The 24123-nt window shown below is 37.0% G+C and overlaps 1 protein-coding gene across 50 annotated transcripts in view; it reads right to left on the minus strand.

Moving 5' to 3' along the window:
* The window catches only part of PAM (peptidylglycine alpha-amidating monooxygenase), a 274133-nt gene that overhangs the window by 102437 nt on the left and 147573 nt on the right, over positions 1-24123 (minus strand). For all 50 annotated transcript variants that reach the window (XM_070517694.1, XM_070517690.1, XM_070517684.1 and 47 more), the window contains exons 4-5: positions 11247-11304; positions 495-582 (exon numbers count right to left, since the gene is read on the minus strand). In XM_070517694.1, the coding sequence (XP_070373795.1) occupies positions 495-582; positions 11247-11304 (146 nt within the window). The remainder of the gene's footprint in view (positions 1-494; positions 583-11246; positions 11305-24123) is intronic.

Genomic DNA, 24123 nt, shown 5'->3' on the forward strand with positions numbered 1-24123 from the left:
AGTAACCAAATCTCTGAGTTGCAGGCTCCTTGTCTGTAAAGTGGGGATAATAATTCCTGTTTTGCAGATACAATAGGATAAAACAAAATGTGTATACAGATCACCTGGCAGTGTCTGGACAAAGGAGTGTTCAATGAACACAGCCATGGTGCTCTTTGGGTTGAATTACGAACTTAAAAAAAATAAACATCAGCCTATCTATTAGCTAAATTTTCAGTCTTTCTTTACAAGCCATCTACACCTTGAAACACTATCTCTGACAACAGACATTATTTATTAAGTCAGTGACCAAAGACTGATGGATGTACTCCATAGCAGATGAAATAACTGTGATAATCAAACCATGATAACCACATCACGCTCGTTTCTAAAAAAGAAATATTCTGTCTATTTATTAATCAGTTGTGAAATATTCGCACAGATGCACTTGTACTTAAAAAAACCACACACACCTTTTCTACATGCCTTTGTATTATCAATGCATTATACCTTACCAGTAACTTCCAGTGGACGAGGGCATATTGCAACCAAAAAGTAACATATGATGGACAGTATCCATGCTGGCACGAGGTTTGAAGTCAACTGTTAGGAGAAAATGATACATGCATGTGAATACAGGTTACACTTCTGTGCACAAATGTCACGAGAGAACACATCATTCAACAGTTTGAATAGCTGTATAACAAAGATGCTTTGATGCTCTTATGTAGAATGCCCTGGTTGTAAAAGTTATCTTATTCCTTAAGATGAGTATGATTTGATAATTGAATAGTAAACTACTATGTAAAAGAGAAAATAATAATTAATAGGCCGAATATTACACATACACACACATTATTTAATGGGAGATGCCTCTTAAAGTGATGAGAGCATTATTATGTGTGTATAAAATGAAAGCTCCAGGCTCTATCTGCAAGATATATTTCCTTCCAGATTTCAGTAGAGTGCTGAGTATCATAAAACACCGCACAACATTGCACTGAAACAGAAGCCACAGTGACTGGTCAAAATGCGAACAAAGGATTCATAACACAAATTATTACCACCTTAAAATAACAGGAGTCACTGACATGTGATATGGAGAAAACAATTTACCAGAAAAGTGGAAAACGTATCTTTACAAAAACACAGAAGAGGGAAAATTACAGTTCTGGATGAGCATTGTGCACTTGTTAAAGGCACAGTGAAACTTACACAATGTCATTTCTGTTTTTCTCCTAATAATAGAGGTTGAAAGACGTTAAAATAAACAAAAGTCAGTTTGGAGGTAAAAAAAAAATTAAAGATAAGTGATACTATTATCTATGGTCAGTATTGAGTATGGCTCCTTTTCTGGCTTGGGTTTGGCTCATCCTCTTTTCTTCAGCATTCAAAGTGTTGTCCTACCAGGGCTGTTTAGAAGTCACCTTTCCACATAAAAATGCTAAATACCCTCAAATGATCTTAAGTCTCAGGTGCGTGCAAAATTGCATCTTTTAGCTCTTTTTGTCTGCCTGATAAAATTAACAAAACATCATTTATTGCTAAAATAAGCATCTGAGATATGAGTATTTATAAAATAAAAAGATGTCCTACATCAAATGATAGCACCATGACTTGCAAAGTGTGGTTGATCAGAAAACATGGGGCACCTACTATGAGCCATCTTGACTCACGACTTTCAGGGGAAATAAAAACCTTCCATTTACTGCACTGAAAATAAGAATTTAAAGCCTAAAAATCACATCTTGAGATTTTCATATACCATTTAAAAAACTAACAAAGAAAGGATGGCTGAAAAATGGACTTGATATAACTTGAAGCATTGTTTTTTATTACCAAGGATTACAGTAATCCTAGAAGATCGAAGAAGATACTTTGGAAGGAAAGAATCAATTGGGAGTTGCAACAGTTCACAAATCATAGAAAATCATATTGTTACCAAGCCTAAGTTTGTTAGCAAGAGAAACAGAAGGAAGAAGAGGGATTCTGTCTCCATAGACTCATTTTCCTCCAGCTGAGCACAGGATTTCCTTCCTCCCTTCCAGAATCCTCTCAGGGGATCATTCCTGGCAGAAGGAAAATTGAAAAAACCCTGAGGTGTGAGTACCTGGCCTTCATTTGTCTTTTATTTACTTTAAATTTATTTGGTATGTGATACAATTTGTTAGCTTATATTCATTTTTATTAAACGGCTTACATCACTCTGTGGACATCTACAACTTTGGTCTGACTGAATCCACCTCCCACTCTGTTTTTTTTTTTTTTAATATCACTCTGCCAGTCCATGAGGAGTTTATCACACAAGAGGCTGACTCCTCTGCTTTTTCAGAACCTACGTGGATGATCACATGGTTCCATCTCCCTTAGATTTCTTTTATTATGGGTGGATTATATAACAGATTTCCTAAGATTCAATCATTCTGGGAACTTTGGTAATAAACCAACATGGCCAAGTGCATTTTACCAAGAATTAAACTGTTGGATGCAGAACAATCTGAGTTTGAGGTGTCACCTAAAAATCCAGATGGACTATCCAGCAGAAGATTGGAATTATGTGACTCTTGTTGAAAAAAGAATTACATGTTTGAAAATCACTCAAAAATTGAACTCTGAAGCCATGAGGGTGGACAAAAGCACGAGAAGCGAAATTAAGAACCATAGAGAAGGCTCAGGACGGAGTTTTAGGGAAAATCCTGAGCTGTCAGGATCTGTGCAGGAGACTCCAACAGTGTCTTTTGTATATTAATGCAGTGTGTGTACCGCTGTGAAAAAAGGCAAAAAATTTTTTGGAACAAGAGTGGGCTGTCATTAAATTTATAAAATAAAATATTAATGAGCAAAAGATTCAAGTAAGGACAGGGAGGAAACCTGTGGGGAGAGGAAGAGAGCACGAAGACAATAACATACAATCTCCATGGTTTTTCTTTAGGAAAGAAAGCCAAATATTTTGCCTGAGCCCCTGCTTATGCAAGAGGATCTTCTCATTGTCCTTTGTAAAGGGCAAAAAATTATTCCAAGTATAACTTCTCTAGCCATTTTTTGAATTTTTTCTCATTCTGACATACTATTTTAAGAACTCTTATTTGCTCCACATTGAACTTTCACTAGATATGTAATTTAGTTTCTATAATGACAAACAAATCAATATCTTTAAGTGATGGTAAAAGGACATTCCTCAGAGTTCTCTCTCATAAAAACTTACTCTCACTGACTCACACATTCTTCTAGAAACTCAAGGTCTAATTTAAACGTTAAGTAAATTATTGGTACAGGGTGAAAACAAGCAACTAATCATCTTTTTCATATCGTAAAAAGAGTATATAGAAGTTTATATAATTATAGCTCAAAGTGAAATTCACTGCAGGTTGAAATGAAAAGCCCCTCCAACAAAAGGAATATCATATCAAAATGTAAATCTAAAACAAACAGTGGACGCTACAAAATAAAGCAGGATTTGGACAATTTCATTGAAGGGCTTGCCGTCAGTGATGGGGAGGGGTCAACTGGGAAAAGATTAGGTCGACAGGTTCATTTCCTGGGTTTGCTCCATTCCTGCTTATTATGCCCGGCTTTTGCAAAACAAGACCCCACCCCTAGTGAATAAGAATAAGGTCTGTTGAGCACAAGATACATACATGACTATGCTGGAGATTTCAACACTACACAAAACAGAATGTGGAAAAATACTTAAAATCACTTCTTAGAAAAATTCCCCCTTCTTTCTTTTTCTCCCATCATACACCAAAGAAATAAAATCCAAGGGGAAGAGAGCCAGAGGATAATAATGAAAACACTATATTTAAGGGCCAATTCTGACAGGCAGAATAAACAAAGTCAGCCTTAGGATGGCGACAAACAGGCAAAAACACAGCCTTGTGGGAATACTATATCTGATAAGATTAAAAGCGCCACGACTCTTCTGACTCAATAATAAGATGACAGTTGCTTAAGTGGAACTGGTACTTCAGTCTCAATGGGTGTTAACAGTTCAGATTGCCTGATGTATAAGATCAGAGAAAATTTTACAGGCAAGTAAGTGTGAATAAGTCCTGGGAACCAAATACTTTTGAAAGACTAAGACTCCAGAAATAGTGACTCACGCACATTAATTAAAAGGAAATATGATGACACTGAAAGTGCATAGGTTGGACGATTTCTCAAAGGATAATGTCACCTGAAATGAAAGACTTGAAAGTATGTGTGTGGGTGACATATTGAGTAGAGAGATAACTAGGTCTATTTTCCGGAGTTCAAAGCAAAATTTGTTGTAAGTGCATGAGGTTGTTCAGGATTTATGGCCTCTTTTAGCTAACATCAGACTACAATCAGAGCCATAAAATTCTTTAAGAATGTGACCTAGGAGAGAACTTCATTTAGCACTTGGCTTTCTCTCCAGTTTTCCTTTCCAAGAGGATATCCAGGTCTGCATGTCAATTTTGATGTATCTGCCAGATCCAGGATGTGGAAAGATTTCAAAGAACCCGTGTAGTCAAGTGGAGGAACGAGTGATTTAGGAGATATCCATGTACATATAACCAACCCTAAATTACCACTGGAAATGGGAGGAACACCCTTTTTCGGTAAAGATACACAGTAGAGGGATATTATAGACCACGAATAACTAACCTATTGAACAAAAATGAACTGACTTGCAAATACAAGTTTGGATCTCCAGAACTTAGGCATTCTAGAATTGTTGCCTGTATATATCATTAAAGACAATTATTAACTTTGTTTCTTTTTTCCTCCCAGTGGAATCATACAGCAATAATAGTTTATTTCGTATACTAGGGATATTTTTAAATGTTTTTAAACAATTTTCACGAACAATACTTTGCAGTTAGTGTTATGCATTAGAATTACCCTTTGGAGCTTGTTAAAAATACAAGTGCTCAGTCCATCTTAGATTAGTCCCGCCCCTTCCCCCATCAATATCTCCACAGGTCATTCCAGCCGAGTCTATCCATGAAAAGTTTCACAGGTGAAATCACAGGTGATTCTGATTACAGTCAACATTTTTAGTGGCTGAATATATTCTATATCAGCATAATCAGAGTTTAGTTAACTCATCTTAGTTGCACTGCTCTTTTCAATGTACAGGATAAACAGTAAAAGCAAGGTTTCTTTTAAAATAAACTTATGAAACGACTTTCTCAAGGTAAAAACTAGTTGATCCTTTAGAATTGTTTTATTAAAAGATCAATGGAAGCCTGCATCACATCATGCAATTTTAGCCGTATCACCTAAAATTGTTTTAGGGCTAAGGTCTGAGGTAGGCACACAATTAGAGCCTCTGGTGATTACGTTCATGTCTATGATAGAACTGGTGTTCTAATATTGTTAGAGCTTTCAAGCCATATTCAATACTGAGAGAATAAAGAGGCGTAAGGTTCAAGAAACAATAATGTAAAAGAGTTTTCATAATTTAAAAACATTACAGGCTCAAAATCTTAATACCACTCCCATAAACATTTCTTTGTTTCCAAAAGATAAAGATTATACTTCAAAAACCATTCATAGGAACTGAAGATAATGCTCTAAATTGCCATTTAAGTGTAGGCTATGACCAACCTTAATGGTCATACACCTGCAGTGGGGCCAGAAGGTTCAGATAAATGTAAAGCTCACAGCAGTTTCGTCCATTTGGCAGCATGTTAAAACCCACAGCAATGGCATATTATATTATCTTTCACCAGCTTTCCACATGACCATAAAGCAATTCTACTCTAAAATAAGACCTTTTGCTTGAACATTTTTAATCAGAAAGTTTAACAGAGAAATTGTCGTTAACTCTTGCTAGCATGGACAATGATATATGATTCAGAAAGAATCCATAACGAGGTTTATGAGGACTTTAAGCTGCTGTTGCCAAATTAACCAAGAAATATGACACTTGAGCAAGCCTATAAATTGAAGGCAAATTCAAAATAAAATAATCCTTACCTCTGAATAAAGGAATTTCAGCATAAAAAAGAATTAAACTTCCAGATGATATACCTTTTAAATTTGAACTTTTTGGTATATGCCAGAGCCAACTAGATAATCAATAAATAGACTTTATCTGCCAGGCTATGCAAGATAAAACAGCATAAGCGTCATTAAGCTCTTTTTCGTAATGTCATCTCTATAATAATCCTCTATTAATTTCCCACAGAATCAACTCCATGTCCCCGCTCTTGCCTTTTAAGGCCATGCATAATATTGCACCAGTCTCCTAGGCCACCACATTTCCAACATGACAACCCCCAATGTCCACTCTTCACTCACATGAGGCAGCCTCCTCACTTAATAACCACAACCATCAACACTGTCTTAGGGCTTACCCTGGGCCAGGCTCGTTTACTTCTCACAACGATCCTAAGAGTCTGGTCCTTTTCCTCTCAAATAGATTGAAGTCGTCCCTACTCAAAGAGCTGAAATGGCTACTTCAAAATGACTGTCAAATGCCATGAACCCCTCTCCACTAAAGGACATTTACACATCAAATCTGATTCAAACCTGGGCTTTCTGAGTTGCTCATTTTCCTGGGAGTGGGGGAGGGGGTAGCATTTTGACATTATTGCATTAACACAGCTATGTCAACACGTCAGTTACTTTTCGGTGATCTCTAGTTGTATTTAACTGAAGACATTCCTCTCAGCTTTATAAAATATAATGAAATGGTTCCTACTCCTCCCCCTCCCTTTTTTATTTCCTGAGTAAACCCTGGGGGTTATTACTTTGGAAATGTGAGTATTTAGGTGACCAAAAGATGGAGGACACTCAAGAAATACTCCAGGACAGAGTACATAGCAACAGCTTCTCCTTCATGATTAGGACCAAGCAAATTAGGTTTTAGCCACTCCTCAGAGACCTCTAGGATAGTGTATCTTATTTGTGCTATCTCAGCTCTCTCCAAGTAGCTTCACAAAGAAACTACAACAGCTTCCGAGGACACCTGCTGGAAGGTACTCAACAGTCATGTGGAAGACAGAGACTGAATTATTCATGTCGGAGAAAATCCTAGGTGAAGAGAAAAGGGAAAGGATGTGCAGTCAACTAATTGGAGAGAGAGTGATTGCTTGGAGGTGGGGACTCATATACACGCACAAACACACACACACACGTACAAACACACACACATCCTTCTATTTACTGCTGTCAAAGCCATAAAGTATGGATATATGAGCACTGTACCCTGCCAGACCTCGGTCTTTATAGTCACACTCTGTAGTGACCCATAAGAATGATCAAAATTAAATTGTTCCTGCAGTTTTTGAAGTATCCCAACATCGCTGGATCATGTACTTTGTTTAAGAAAGGTCACATTTGGAAGTATTCAGGTCTAATTGTGCTATTCTCCAGGAGAAATTGTTCTACATTCAAGAGAGAAGTCCAAGAAAATGAAAAGCAATGAATCATTAGATTAATTTCATCTATTTCTAAATTCAGTGGCTTCTATGTCATTTGTATAGCGCAATGTGATAGATAGGGCCCTGCCATCATTCACTAAGGAAAAGACACATTTATTTACTGGTCATCCATGTGAAGGAAAGCAAGTGGATGAAGATGACAGTCAAATTTCTTGGCTGAGTGGGCTGCTGTCAGAGCCAATTCCTCTGAGTGTCTGTAAAACACCTTTTAGACAGCATCACAGTTCGGTGGTCAAATGCAGATTTTATCATACCTTCACCCGTTCCAACTCTGTGATTTCTTGTCAAAACAACAAACAAAAGCAATGCTCTAGGGAAAGCTATAATCTTGTTCAAAATATAAAAATTATACTTATCTTCATTATAGTATTTCCCCAAATACCTACTTTAATTCACATTTAACAATTCAATACAGACATATAACACATCAAGCACGTTGTGTGTGCTCATATGTAACAAGACAGGCATATGCACATATAAATTCCATGACAATTGTGATGGTATCTTCTCAAAATTAAGAAGCGTGTTTATCTAAAATGAGTTACATAATTAGTCACACAAGCATAAAGCCAAAATTATGAATTATTCAAATGCAGCTTTGGCTTTTAACGCCATCAAGAGAGCTTGTTTTAGTCCTAATAAGCAATCTGAATTGTACTCTACCTTTTACGATTTTTTTCAGGAATTTGAAAAGCAAAAGGAGAAAGTCCTTTTCACATACCATAACATTTGTATTCTTGTCTTCTAGAATTCTGCCAGCCTGTGATTTCCTTGAATTTGTATCATACCTCACATCCCTGTTGCCTAGTCCAATAACTAGCACACAGCAGAATTTTAAGTTTGCTGAATTTATGAACAAGTGGCTTTGCTTAAAAAATAACTATTCCCTTATCTTCAAACAAGAGTATAACTTAAAGCAAAAAAGTAAACTGATTATTCAACATGTTGCCTTAGAAAATGGCCAAACACTTTCTTACTGCTCACACACGTATTAAGCAAGTAACTATTGAGTCCCTACCACATCCTGTGGCACATATCCTGCTGGCATTCAAAAATTTTAAAGACACACATAATGAAAGCAGAAGGGAGAAAATGATAAGTGTTTTAAGAAAAGAATGAACAAAGCACTATAGGTCTTTACAAGTCTTCATTTTCAACCATATCTAATCTTATGATCAGGCACCCTGACACCCAGAATTGGGGACAATCCACAAAAAGGCTAAAGCTTCATTCATGGAAAAGCCTTGGTTACCCCACAAGGAAAACTTTCACTTGGGAATCTGCAAAAGCCATGTATGATCACCCTCCCAACATACAACCTATATATTCAAGCCCTTTTTCCTCTGCGAATATTCAAGTCTTCATGTGTATTTTGTAAGATGGTTTGAAGTTTGTTTTACTTTTTGGCAGAACTGACCAGAGCGTTCCCAGTAGGGAGTGAAGGTAAGGGAATGAAAGAATAATTGTGTTTGATGTGAGGACGACAGAGAAGTACTGTTGCTGTATTTCAGTTCCATCTATCCACTTGATAACTTCTTCCCTCTCTCCCCTGTAACCACTATCCTCACACCCAAATCTGTTATGATTTAAATGGCATACAAGTCGGGTAACACATAGCTAGTAAAAAGCTTGGGCATGTCCTTACCCTCTCCAACCCTCTGTTTCCTTTTCTGTAAAATGGATTAAATATGCTTAGTGTTCAGTATCTTGGTGTCTGGCAAGTCCTTAGTAAAAGATGGCTGGTGGTGGGCTAATTATATGCACAAGGATTCTGTACAAACTATTGTCCTAACACTTGATTAAATCACAGACGTAGATGTCCCTATCTCTGTTTCTCTAGGTATAAAATGGGGCTACCTACAGGATTGTCCTTAGAACTAATGAGATAATACATAGAAAATCGCCCTTACTTATTCCCTTACAAAATGATTCATTGGTACTTCTCTTTGGTTTTCAACTTTCCAGTTCTAATTTGCCTACACCTAAACTTCTGTGGTTGCAGGATCATGCAAACAACCACCACCACAAATCACCTGGGGGGTAGTATGTTAAAGGACTCACACTGAAGATGAAGCAACCCTGTTTTGAATGGATGACAAAATCTTTAATACTGCAATCCTCTCAGCAATAAAGAAGAAATACTGAAAATAGTTACTAATCTTATAAGATCCTTTAAGGACCTTAGAACTTGGAACACTTTAATCTTAAAAGACAGTTACATAAGAAAACGCAGAAAAGTTTAGCACCCTGGTTCTAATATAGCACTTCATGTGTTTTCTGTGAATATTTTTCTTGACCGAATATATTCACTTGTACTTCTCAATTTTAAATTAAGCGAAGGCAAACACATTTGTATAAGGAGAGGAGTAACACATTCCAGGATATATATAGTCCTTAGAGTGACCAGTTCTGAAATCATATACTACCACTAACTTCCAGAAACAAACCAGTTACCTATTAATGTGAGACCTGGAATATTGCTCTGAAACATGACTACCATATTTACACAGGTGTGGAGAGTGGCCTTCTCTTTGAAACAGGAGGACTCAAGTCTACCCCTGAACTAGGACAAAGAAAATATAAAATTAGTAAAGAAAAAACTTCATGTAAAATTCCTTTTTTATGAGTAAATATTATTTTCCCCCTAGGCTGCCACACACTCGAATGTGAAATTGAGGAAGTCTTTATTGTTAATATTCCACCCTTCCTAACTTTTTTCTTGGTAATGTTCAGTTATTATACAAAGTAAAAATAGTTAGGCAATGCTCAAGTTCCCAAGGTCTGGCTTTCATTTTTTAGGAATTAACTACAGAGCAAATTTTGTTTAGAGAGTGTTGTTACAGGTTGTATTTTCTGTCATGATTGCCACCAAAGTGTATGAAAGAAAATAATAAATGCACATTGCTCTGGCTTTGCAGGTCTATAACGTATATTCCTGTGGGGAGTACCTCATGAAAATTCATCCTCAGATGGCCCCAAGGCTACTGTAGACATTTTACAATTCACATAATAGCCATTTCAGACTGCCCACTTGAAGATTAGTTTCAAGGGACCCAAGTATAATTCTCATTACCCTCACTTTCTCTCCAAAATCAACATCTCAAACCAGAAAAGTGAAGGAGGAGGAGAGAGATGACAAATCAATGAATAATTTGCCAATCACACCTCTTTCCTAAAGAGTTAAAAGTCTGTCACAAGGGATGTTTAAATTCAAACAAGAGAGATGAAAATAAATGGTGCTTCATCACTTTTCTTATCTGATTTAAAGGCTCAGCTGGGGAAGGCCCTGACATTTAAGAGTTCTCTTATTTTATAATATAGACAACAGGACTGATGTTCCTTCCTTTCTCCCTCCCTCCTTCCTTCTCTTGTTTCCTTCTCTCCTTCCTTTCTCTGTCCTTCCTTCCTTCCCCCGCTTCCTTCCTTCCTATCCATCTACCTGCCTGACAGGCAACAATCGTACATTCCCCGATGTTGATTCTAAGTGCAGTCGATTGATAGCATGAACCAGGAGGTAAATATACAGTCTGTTGAGTGGAGCGGAATTAAACACCTAGTCACAGACAGAAAGCCAATACTCTGCAAATGGGACCACACGGTATCGGGGGACATTGACCTCTGCATGCAACTCCTTAACTACTACTACTCATGAATCTCTCCAGATACAGTTTGTAATCTTGTTTCTCAGTAGCTCTCTCTAGTTTGTTTCTGCATTAGGCATGATAAATGCATTTTAGAAACTGACAGTAAAAGATTAATAAGCTATGACCATCAAAGAGAACTTTTCACTTATTTCAAATAGCTGCCCTCCCTTCAACTGCCCACCCCCAACAGCATCCAATTAATACTTACTCACGAAGGCTTCCTCATCCATTGGCAAACGCATCGACATGCAGAAGTACGTATCAGACTGTTAAAGAAAGAAAGATACAAAATCTGAATTAAATTGTTGCCGGTAAAGAATAATAACTAGTGAAAGCATGGCCTCTATGGTCAAAAAAGAACTACTGGTCCAGTGAGGTGAAGTTGCTGCCAAACGCTGGGTGTCAGGTGAATGGAAGGGCTAAGTCTAGAACTCAGGTACCCTAACGTTTTTCTAAGACTCTTTCCTAAACAGCTTCAAATCCTACTTGTAAAACCAATTATCATGAGCGATCTTTCTAGTATTGTCATGGTTAAGAGGCAACGTTTTAGATGCTTCTATAAGAAGAGTGAAACAATAATGCATTTGATTTAAAAATGGTAGGAGCTCGTTTTGACCACCTTTGCTATTTCCATAATTAAATATTTAATTCCCTGAAATCACTTTGTGACTGTCCAAAATATTAATTAGAGAAGTACAATGAATAAAAGTTGGTCTTAAAATATATTATTATATTTTGGTTGTTCTCCATTATTTTAAAATTTTTATGCAGTACACTGAAGAAATCAACATTAATTCAAGTTATTCTTTCTTTTCCAGTTGTTAGTTATAAGAGACTAATCTCTTGTCTATCTAAATGGCCATTTTTCCACTACGAAATATATTAATATCAAGAATTTTTAGTGATAAAACTTCCAATTTAAGCAGAATGGGGTTCTGTTGATCTATGCATTCCACTTCCTTAATGGAAATCCATATGCGGTGAAGTACATGCTATGGTTGATAATATACCCAATACAAATAGAGACTGAACTCATTTAATAATTCATACTTCACGGAGTGTCACTGCATAGTGCTAGAATCAAGAGACACCACAAACATGGGTAGAGACCATTTGGCTTTCTCCAAACCTACTGGTTAGCACTGAAAACCTGTGAAATTTGCATCATTTTTTACTTCTGAGTTGGGTGGGAAGCAAAGAGGTTCAAATATACACCAAACGAGTATCTTAAAATTTGAAAATTTACGGAAATATGATTCAGTCCTCATTACTACTTTGTATATGCAAACTGGTTTCATTTCTGAAAAAACTTTATAATTACTTAGATTCACCCTTATTTTGATAAGAAGGAATGGGCTGGGAAAGGTTGAAGGCTGCACAGTAAGGAGGTTAAGCCACATAAATGCTTAGAGGTGTGAACTGTGTATCCAAAACCCAAGAACTATTTTGGCAAAATAATGCTCAGAGATCTTACAATCACACACAAAACTGCTCATAAATATTTTTCCAAGCTCTGAATTACCAGTGTTACAAAACATATCTACTCTGTTCTAACGTAAATAATCATAAACTCAAGATTCTTTTCTATGTGATCATCCTGAGCTATGAGTAATTCAGCACTGGAAGATATTTAGTGGCTTCAATAGCTGCTGCTGCTACTATTACTATTTCTAGTCAACAATTATTGAATGCTTATTATGGCCAGGCGTGGTTCTCAATGTTTTATTTGTCTTATACCTTTAATAACCAAAACAATCCAATGTGGTAGATAGATACTACTATGAACTCCATTTTAAAGACGATAAGAATAATAACTACATTTATCGGGAGCTTATTATATGCCAGCATTGCTCTAAGCACTTTACATGTGTGCACTTAATCTTCAAAACACATTCCTATGATGGTAGATACTAGTATTACCCCCATTTTACAGATGAGGAAACTAAGGCAAACCAAGGTTAAGTAACTTTACAGTTTGTTCCAGCCAAAACGTGCTAATAGGTAGATAGGCTCCTAAATCCCTTTCTCAGTTACTTTAGAAAACTGGCAATTATAAATCTTTTCTCTGCCTCTTTGAGATGTAAATCTTCTACCACCCGGAACTGTCTTCTCACATCCAAGGGGAGAATTCAGCTCTTGTTCTCAGTTAGCGGATACCTTGCTCTAACTCACATCACTGTCTCCTGTCATAAAGATAAGAGAGGTTTGTTCTTCCTCTGGATAAGTCTCAATTAACAAACCCAGATGGCCTAGTCACGGGGACCAACTCCCCTTAACACCTGTCAGAGCCTCTACCTTAGCACCTCCCAAACTTTGAAAGGTCTCTTGCCTCTTGTTTCGGCAAAGTCGAACTCAGTTCACACTAGACCCCCTTTCCTATTACAATAGTTATTACTGAAGAAAATCTGTCCTTATCACTTTAACTAGTGTCCACCTGGTTTACCCTGGACACTAGCAAGTGCAGCAGCTGCGATCTGAACATAGGCAGTCTGACAAATGCATTATAGATCATTAAAAGCAATGTGAACAATTAAAGACTTAAAAGCAAATATAAACACAAAAGTAAATTTAAAGTAGCTAAGCATATATTTATAACAAGAAAGGATCCAAAGGTTGCAACAAAATGCAAACCAAACAGAAGTTCTTCTAAATCTGGACTTACAGTTTTTGGCTTTATTTTATCTTTGAGTTTATTATAAGCTACCTCAAGCTGCTTTTGGAAAAGACAAGTTATAGGCATAAATAGATATATCAAATCCAGGAAGTTGGTTCTTTTGATAAAAAGAAAAAAAACTAAGCACAATGATTACATATACCGAATAAAGGAAACTACTATTTATACTCAGAATTGATCAGATCCATATTGTAATTCTTGCTCTTATCATCAGCTGTGCAATTTAAACTGACAGAATAACTTGGAAATGTCTTTTTTCTATCAATTTATATTTCTTGGCTTGTAACTTCTCTAATGATGAGAATGTGTTCAGATTTCAACTGTTTCTTTCCTGTTTTGTTAAGAAGAGGTTTTTTGTTGTTGTTGTTGTGAGGAAGACTGGCCCTGAGCTAATATCTGTGCCAATCTTCTTCTGTTTCGTATATGGGACACCATCACAGCATGGCTTGATAAGTGGTGTGTGGGTCTGCGCCCAGGATCCGAACCCGCAAACCTTGGGTGGTGGAAGTGGAGCATGCAAACTTAACCATTATGCCACCAGGCCGACCCCTAAAGACATATTTTTAATTAAAAAAAAAAAAGGAAGAAGAGATGAGGAAGATCCTCTGCATAATAACCAGTACCCTGCAAAATTGTTTTGGGAGAGCAAAGTCTATATTAGACATTGTATCAATGGTCTACCATGCGCCATCATCCTCTGATTTAGGATTTTACTTATGCCCCATTTTCAAGATAAAGAATAATTCTGTTAGAAGAAAAGATGGTAAAACGTTTTTTTTTCCTAAAAAGGAGCACATTAAAAAAATACAGTGTGCATCAAATCAATAATTAGCCTTTAGCTGAAAGCTCTGAAGACCACAGTTCAATAGAACAGAGAATAGCAAAAGGTAATTTATTCTCTTCTCTCCAACTGTAAAAGGGATCAGTGATTTTGTTCTGGAGTATTCTGGTACCATAGTTTGGTTTCTAGAATTAAGTCAAGAGCTCAGGATCTAATGTAAAGAAGATATACTCCCAAGGGGTCATTTACACGATCAATTGGAGAAGCCAAATCCTAAAGATGACTCAGGGCCAAGTTCTGTCTCCCTTAGGCCGGCTGAGGATGAACAAGCACTTTTTTTGTATTACTTCATTTTCTTCTCACAGTTACATTGTGAGTGGGTCTAATGGGGCCTATGTCTTTTTTACAGAAATGGCAACTGACTCACAGAAAGGGTTATTGAGCTACTACCTAAGGCCACCCAGCTAGTCAGCATCACAGTTAGGACAAAAACTCTTCATGTTTATGCGTTGAAGATCATTAGAGATAATTATACACCTTTCTTGCCATTAAATTTTAATCTAGATAAAATTGTGATTCTGAAGAGTCTTTCAACCTTCACACCTCTGTTTTTCTAACTATGAGACTAAATCCAATATTTTAAATAAAATTTAAGGCTCTTCATAAGTCAATGAATAATGTGGTGTTGTTTTTTCTCTTTTTACAAGATATGTAATTTGTTGAAGAATGAATTGGACAATAGCCTTTGGCAACTATTAAAAGCTCATTACAGGATGAGGAAAGATAGATTCTTTAGGTGATTACAAAATACTGTTTCATTAATGCATGTTAATTTCTACAGGAGGTCACGAAGACTGGAAAGTTACCTCAAATTTAAATTCCGGCTGTAAGCAGTCGTCAGTTTAAGAATTTAAAACTATAATAATGTGTAATCACATAGTTAACTACAACCAACCCTGTGATTGAGAAACTCTTTTTTAAAAAAGGAAAGCCTCCTGAGGCAACAATATCAAGAAAACCGGAATGACGCATTTCTCAAAGTAATAAAATCACTACATCATTGATATGAGCAAGTAACCAGCTGTATTTTTCCTTTCTGCAGTATGAACACCAAGAATACTATTTAACAATACTCTGATTAGATAAATATAATCCTGCAACCTCTGTCATTTAACAATACAAAAAAAATTCAAATGATTTAAACATACTGTCAGTACTTAACATATGATATCTTGCAAAAGGGAGAATATTTTTTGATCCTTCTACTTTATTCTGGAAGTTTTCCATCATAGTTATTTTCCATGATAATGCCACCAGGTAGGAATTACAGACACTGTTTTAAAGATGGAAAAACTCAAGTCCAAGAAGGTAAGTAACTTGTTTATGATTTTAAAAAAATTCTCAAAACTGATGAAATGGAATTTGAACCCAGTTCACTAAAGCACTCCTCTTTCCACTATACAAAGACAGTGACTAAAAGGTTGTTTTTCAAATCTTTAATATTTGAAGGGGAAATATCAGTTCTTAGACACAATTTTAGTTGTTTGCTTAATTAATGGGAGAAATAAAGGAATCAAAGACATAAAACTTAACAAGAAGTTTTAGTCCAAGTCCTCTAAACTTTCAATAGCACCTGAGAACGTTTCTTGAAACCTTGTTGACAACCTGCAACTAGATTAGAGCCACAGCTATTTAATTTTGTCATCACTTTGTTTCTGCAAAGTAAAACTATTTGAAAACACATCCATAACTCAGATCAATGTTTCTCTCTACTACATTCTGAAGACATAAAAACAGCACCTTACTGCCCATTATAATAGTTTCTTCATTTGAACACACTGTCCTAGAAAGGATGCTTCTATAATTCAACCCAAACTACCAGTACAACCTTTCACAATTTTCCATATATCATCGCCATGAATCCTCTTTGCCTCTCTGTGGGAAGAACACTGTATCTGAGCTGGGTGCCAGGGGACTGTCTGTAAAATACTGTGAATTCAAACTGCTAACATAAGGCTCAGATGTATAAAAAGGGAGAAATAACGTGAATCTACGCAGTCTTGTCTCCCAGTGTTATGTGTTATGGCACATCAGCCAAATCTGAATCAAGAGGGATAGGATATTGCTGATGCCTCTTTACTGCTGCTATTGGGAACTCGCCAAGAAAAGCACATTTTTCTGACAAAAGAAGATAGTGTGGTAGACATGAAAAAAAATTTGCTTATTACTAGAGAACTCCTATTATATTCTATGATTACCCATTTAAACCAAGAATTCTCATGTAGACAATAGTGTTCAGTAACATCTTGCTTACATTATTTAAGAAAAAAGTATTCTTATTTCGATTTAGTCATTTGTGAGACCGAGATGCAGTGGTTTCTACGGAGTAAGTAGTTAATAAAATCAACTGATATTTAAATTAATATGGGACAAACAAAACCATCTGTATACTATTACATGTGAAAACTGTGCACATAAAACCAGTAATTTTTGTTCTGGGAAACCAGAGGTACCATTCAGATTCGAGTGTGGAGCGCTACGATTCGATCCTGATTGCATAATATGCTCGTTGCCCTTTTATTGTTCAGGCTTAAAGAATCCCCATAGGCGACCTTTCTTAAGAAGACTATTCAATGCATTGACATGAACAGGTGTACAAACAGACAACATGACCCAGTTTTACCTGGATATGGCCCTTTTGCTTATTTCTGTGGCTATTTGCAAACTGGTTGTTCTCTGTAAACAGGCCATAACCCATAGAAATTTTATATTGCGTATAATCTGGGCCCTGGTAACTTTTCTCAGTCATCCCTTGTTCAATAACTAGAGCAGTGGGAGCATCTCATGGTGGCAATGGTGACTTTGTGCCTTAGAGTAGTTGCTCAAAAAGTAGGTAGTAACTTCTCTGCTAACCCAGATCACGCACCCTTTAAATCCGATCCAGACTAACCATGAAGGATCCAGAAAGCCCGACATTTTCACCCAGTACTCACTCTGGGTTTAAACAACTTGAGTTCTGCAAAGAACTAACGGAAATCTCTGGGACTGACAGTAGTGCTGCCAGACCATAAGAGAAAAGTCCAGACAGTGATCAGACCTCTTTGACATGAATTTTGGTTCTGAGAGGAGGAAAGCAATAGGAAAATTATTTTTCAAAGTTTTCTTTTAATCGACCCACATAGATAGAATCAAATTGCTATTTCCCCAAGTAATTTTAATACATGCATGGTAAGCTTATCCTGACTCAGTGGTGTCTGTACTTTCAACCTCATCCTAGAATAGAAGAAAGCTAGGGCAAAGGAAAACTATACCAAAGCATAAGTGATTTTCTGGAGCGAAAAATTCAGGTTTAAAAAATCCACCTCAGGCCAGCCTGTTGGCACAGTGGTTAAGTGTGCACGTTCCGCTTCTCGGCAGCCCAGGGTTCACTGGTTCGGATCCCGGGTGCGGACACTGCACCGCTTGGCAAAAGCCATGCTGTGGTAGGCGTTCCACATATAGAGCAGAGGAAGATGGGCATGGATGTTAGCTCAGGGCCAGTCTTCCTCAGCAAAAAGAGGAGGATTGGCAGTAGTTAGCTCAGGGCTAATCTTCCTCAAAAAAAAAAAACAAAAAAAAACGAAGCTTTAAAAAAATCCACCTCTCTGAAAACAGAACTTAAAGATAATTACAGATAAAATTCCTGGAACTGTCACTTTTGGTTGAAGTCTATCCCAATTTCCCTTTTCCTGTTCCTATCTCTTACCACATAAATAAAAGATACGTTGCCTATTTACATTTATTAAGCTCTAGAAGAAACAGTCATAGAGAAGATTTTATGTTAAAATATTCCTAAATGACAAAAGGGAGTATTCTCCAAAATGCTTCATTCTTCTCCTTACTATTATGCTAAGCTCCCTCCCGACCAACTTTTTGGATGTTTATCCCAACCTAGAATGTAATCTTGTTCTAACAATGTCTGCTAGTATCCTAAGGATTTAGAATAATATCTGGCACACTGGAAGCTCTATAAATATTTTTTGAATTTTGCTTGTACGTTCTTCTTTTGGTGGCAGTAAACTCACAGTTTAAGAAACCTGTACTGTAGATGCCGCCTAATTAGGGTTTTATACAGCATCACTTTTCCATATGAATTTTATCCTTCAGTTGATTCATCCCCGAATCCCATTTGCATTTTTAAACTATAATTACACTGTGGCTGATGATGACAAGATTCTCAATGCCAAGTAGTTCAAATGGAAGCTACTTTCCTGGCAAGGGCTCTTCTTTGGGAATTACAAATCTGTATGAGCAAATGACGAAGGAAAAAATATTTTGGTGAGGGAACATCTGTCTTAGAGCTTTCACACACCTTCACTTAAGAGTAAACAAAAAGGAGCACACTAATAATTATCTACAATTAATCGCTTGTGCACAACAGGTGGTGACAGTGACGGGTCCTCCTTGGCTTCCTGGCTACGAGGAGTCATGTCAGGGGAAACTACTATTCTGAACAGAGGTTGCTGATAAGCTCTGCCACTCACCTTTCCTAAGCTTAAGCCAATGGTTTTTGTTTTTCATCAAGTTTCCCTGAATATGGAAGCAGTCAATTCTCTGAATCTCATGCCAACATTAACTAGTCACACCCATGTTCCTCTCTCTTAGCACAGATGACTGGAAACTGACTATATTTATCAAACCTGCTTGAAGACACTTCAGAACAGAAAAGGCCCCACAATCACTACTCTGAACACCGCATTTTTATGCTAAGTGGCTTATATTTGATTCTGGGACAAAATAGCACTGTAGAAGAGAAGTTCTAGACTTGAAATGTCTGTCAACTACTTTACTACTTGAGTAGCATTCTGTTCTCTTGGAGTTTAAAATGAACCATTAGAAAACAAAGTGGTCTACACAACTTCTGTTCTTTCTGGGTCTATTCTCATGTATCTGGCCATAGTCATCTATACTTTCCTTACCTTTAAATCTCTCTTAATGCCTGTGTAGAAATCCATTCTTCCACCCATTCATTCATTCATTCAATAAACATATATGTTGAGGAACTCCCATGAACCAGACACTGTACTAAACTCATAAAACTGTAAGAAAAAGTAGACGTCTTAGTCCTCACAGAGTTTACAGTCAACTAGTATAAGACAAATAATCACACAAGTATGTGTTAAATTTTACTGTTTCAAATGATACACAGGAGAAGTATAGGTTGCTACAAGAGCCAGGAATTCAGGGGCAATGATCTTGGTGAAGGGGGGTTTGCAACGTTTGAGGCAGAGGAAACAGCATTTTCAAAGATCCTGTAATTAGAGAGAACTTGGTTTGACTGAGAAAAACAAAAGCCAATACATATGGACGGGGGTGGGGGTGGGGGGAACATGTTTTACCTTGGACTGGAAAAGATGCGGCACATAATGCAGGGACTTGTTGTCTATGTGAAGGACTTTGGTTGTTTTGTTTTTCTTAAGAGCAACAGAAAGCCAATGAATTTTTCTGTAGGAAACTGACACGGAGGCTAGAATTAACTAGATGAGACCAGTACAAAGGCCATGTAGTTGTTCAAGAAAAGTGATGACACTAGCTTGAAACTGGGTGATGGGAGCAGAGAAGGATAGAAGAGGACAGATTCTGGAGACATTTAGAAGGGTAAAATAGACATGACTCAGAATGGATTCAAATGGAAGGTAAGGAGGCAGTGTTGAGGAAGATTCCCAGAATTTTGGCTTGTATAACTGAATGCACTGATGTCAGCATTCATTGACATAAAATACAAGAAGACAGGCTTGAAGAAGATGATGAATTTGGCACTGGATATGCTGAATTTAAGAAGCTTTTGAAAAAATCTACATATAAATGTCAAATGGGCAATTGGGTCAAAGGTCTGGAGTGCAGAAGAAAGATTTGGCTTAGAGATATAAACTTATATGACTTGAAAATTGAGTGGTAACTGGGCAGTGTGGATGTGGAGGAGGCTACTTTCTGAGAGCAGAGAGTAAAACAGAAAAGAGAACTGACAGAGCTCTGAAGTGGTTGGTCAAAGAAAGAGCAGCTAGGGAGTTTAGAGAAAAGCCAGGAGAGTGTTATATCATAGAAGCTAAAAGAAAAGAATGTTTCAAGGAGGGCGTAGTTGATAATGTCACTAATCAAAATCCATATGTTAGCAGTGTTCTCATAGGGACGGCTACAATTCAATACCAACATTTGGACATCTACTTTTTTGTTTGTTAATATCCTTAACTTATTTTACGGAACTTGGTTCTTCCCTGTAGCTCCTCCTACAAGGACTATGACTGTGGCTACTCTGGTCTCACGACTCAGGGTCTTCTCAAGGCTCTGTAAAGCTCCAGCCAAACTCACTGCCCAAGTTACCTGCAGCCTCTCTAGTGCCGTCATCCACACTGCCTCCCAATAAAGAACACCTGCAGCAACAGTACATAGCAGAGTCACCAAAACGTTCTCCCACCAGCTCTGGTGGTGATGGTCTGAGGGCCTAGGGCCACTTGGGAAACAGGAAAGCAGGAAAGAACATCAATGAAAAGAAAAATGAAAAAACAAACAATAACAACAGCAACAAAAACCAGACGAAGATTTAGAAGGTTGAAGAAAAAAGATGGGTCAATGTCAACTAAAAAATTTCCAAATATTCAAAATAAAATAATATAAGGAAAAATTATTTGAAGCAATACTGCTATTATATAAGCTCCAACAGAGTGTACTGCCAGAAGTAATGACTCTCTGTGGGTCCTGATTTCCAACCTGGGAAACTACTGTCCCATAGACTAGTGGTGTCAACACAAATCTAGGAGTCTGAATGCCTGATTTACCCTGTCAGCACACAGTGATTTTAATTTCTTGTAATGTATTAAGAACTAATGAGGTGGTATACTATAAAAGTGCATACTTTTCACCTAAAAAAGTTAGAAAAGAGCAAATACTACAATTTTAAAATGGGCAACTTTAGTAATCCAACAGGCTTTAGCATACTTGTATAAATGTTACAGATCTGGACAAGGCTTCGATTCTTCAGGTATTACGTATTTGTAAGGAGACTAATATTTTGAAAATATTAAGCTATTGTATTCACATTCCTCTCCCAAATAAATCACAATTGGTTCCTGAGAAACCATTCTGGTATTATGGCCCCAAGGAAGGGGGCAGGGCTAATGCTAGCTAGGAAAGGGAGAGAACACCGCATGGCAGAATACCCTTCCAGACAGGAACAGGAAATAAAAGAAAGTCTCTGGCCAAGGGGAAGTCAATTTCATAGTCACAGATGAGTTGTCAGGGTTGATACCAATTAAAGGAACAGAGTCCATGGACCACATTCACCTCTTCCACTGCCCAAGGCCATTCATGTAAGATCACCCCTATTCATATACCCAGATATTATCCTGACAAATAAAAAATGGAGAGGAAGGAAAACAGCTCAATCAAAAATTGAGCTTATTGTCTTGAATCTGAAGAGAGTGAGATACTTTCAACTGATACTTTTAAGGTTTTCTTCCCTTGCCACCCAGAGAGTCAGGGGCTTAAGAAGATAAATTGAATCAGTTTTAAAAATTAAAATCTTTATTTTCTTTGCATACTTTAAGAATAGTGTGTAAATTGTGACTCTTCACAGACAAGCAAAGAACAATTTGCAAATTAATGTACTATTTGCACTTTTAGTATTTGTTACGCACTGATAACTGGCATTAGCAGAGTGTACAATTGCCTGATAGGTTTCCTGTGGAAGAAATGTAAAGCATGAAAATAATCTTGTAAAGCTCAAATATATTTACGTACTTATGGCAACTATTAGCAGAATTTTTCACCTGAAAGATGATTAACTTTTTATTTCATTGCTAGTCATGCTTAAAATTGGTACAAAGATTCCAAGAAAGCAAAATGGTGACGCATAGTTAGGGTTATGAAACTGTTTATCAGAAACAGTCCTTTTGCCTTAGAGTGAATTGAGCATACGGTCACCAGGACATATCACAAAAACCATACCACCCCACATATATGTGATCTCAGTCATATGCAAGAGATCCTAAAAAATGTTTATGATTACTGAGAATGAATTTGGTTACAAACTACAGAAGGTCAACTCAAAATGGCTTAAACTAACAGAGATAAAGTCTCTCACATAATAAGAAGCCCAGAAGTAGGACAGATGCAGGAATGGTTATTTCATCCAGGAACTCAACAATGTCATCAAGGACCTAGGTTCTTTCCATATTTCAGCTTTGTCATATTCAGTATATTGCCTTTCATCTGTAGGATTCTTTCTGCATAATGGCAAGATGGTTGCAGCAGCTTCCAGTATCATATTCTCACAAAGCAATTCCCAAAGGCCAGCAGAAGGAAAGTCTCTTCTTTAAGTTCCTTTTCAAGAGTGAAACTTTCCCAGAAGCACTTCGCCTCCAGCAGAATCCCCTCCACATCTAAATGGCCAGAACTGTATCACATGCCTAGCTCTAAACCAATCATTAGCAAGGGAAAAAGAATTACCATGATTGGCTTAGTCTAATCAAGATTCACTTTCTGGGTTAGGGAAGGCCAAGGCTGGAACAAAAGAGGGGTTCAGTTAGCAAGAAAGAAGGGGAGGAGATATCTGTAGAGTAGGCAACCAATAGGTCCTGACAGTACATTTCTGAAAACAAAACCCAAACCCTCATGATTCTAAATTTAACCAGTGGTAGATAATCTTTGGGCAATACATTTCAATGTATTAATGTGCAATGTTCAGAATTTTTGGAATCCTTGTCTTCTTGTCTAATAAAATAACTATGTCAATTAAATATATACTCAAGTAGACATTTCTGCTGCATCTCTTAGCTAGATGCCGAGACACACTAAGATACAAGGGCCAACAAGAGATAAAATGCCAACTCCCAGGTCAGCAAGCCTGATGATCTTGAGGGAAATAGAGATGGAAAGCCATTCAATTCTAAGATAAATGAAGACAACTGTGGCTTCTGAAAAATGAGACTTTTTTCATCAAAAGAAGAGGTACAACAGGCACGGGATACTTATGTTTAATGATGAAGTCATATATTTAAGTATAATGATCAACGGCAAAGTCATTCTGCTTCTCTCCACCTCTCTCACAGTGATTCCGTGACCTATTCATTTTCCTTAGATGTCTAAGTCATAAAGAAAATATTACAACAGATTTGCATCCTTTGCCTTGAACTTCTAACAGGAACTATAAAATCAAATATAAAAATATTCTTTGGAACGCTCTTTGCTTTTCCTTTGCACATCATAAACATCTTTGTTTCAACATTAGGGAGTTATAACAAAGCTCCTTGTTTGCTAGTCTGTCTCCTGTTACTGGACTGTATTTTAAGGGCTGGACCCTTGGTTTACTTTTGTTTGTATTCCCAAAGATCACCTGGCACAAAAACTGGGTATGCAGTCAACGTTGGTTGAATTAGTTTTTAAATTTTGTTAGGTTACATGACTAATAATCTTCCATAAAGGGCCTATTCTTACAGAAATAGCTCCAGAGCATTGAGTCATTTTTTCCTTTAAGGATTTTATTTGTGCTTATTTTTAAGACTACCAAAGCAAATTTATCCCACTGTAATTTTCCAACTTCCATTGAAAGACAATATTAATAATTCAAGCAAAGGAACGATTCTATAAAGGTTG

The sequence above is a fragment of the Equus asinus genome, chromosome 9 (genome assembly GCF_041296235.1).
Source record: "Equus asinus isolate D_3611 breed Donkey chromosome 9, EquAss-T2T_v2, whole genome shotgun sequence".
NCBI lineage: Eukaryota > Metazoa > Chordata > Mammalia > Perissodactyla > Equidae > Equus > Equus asinus.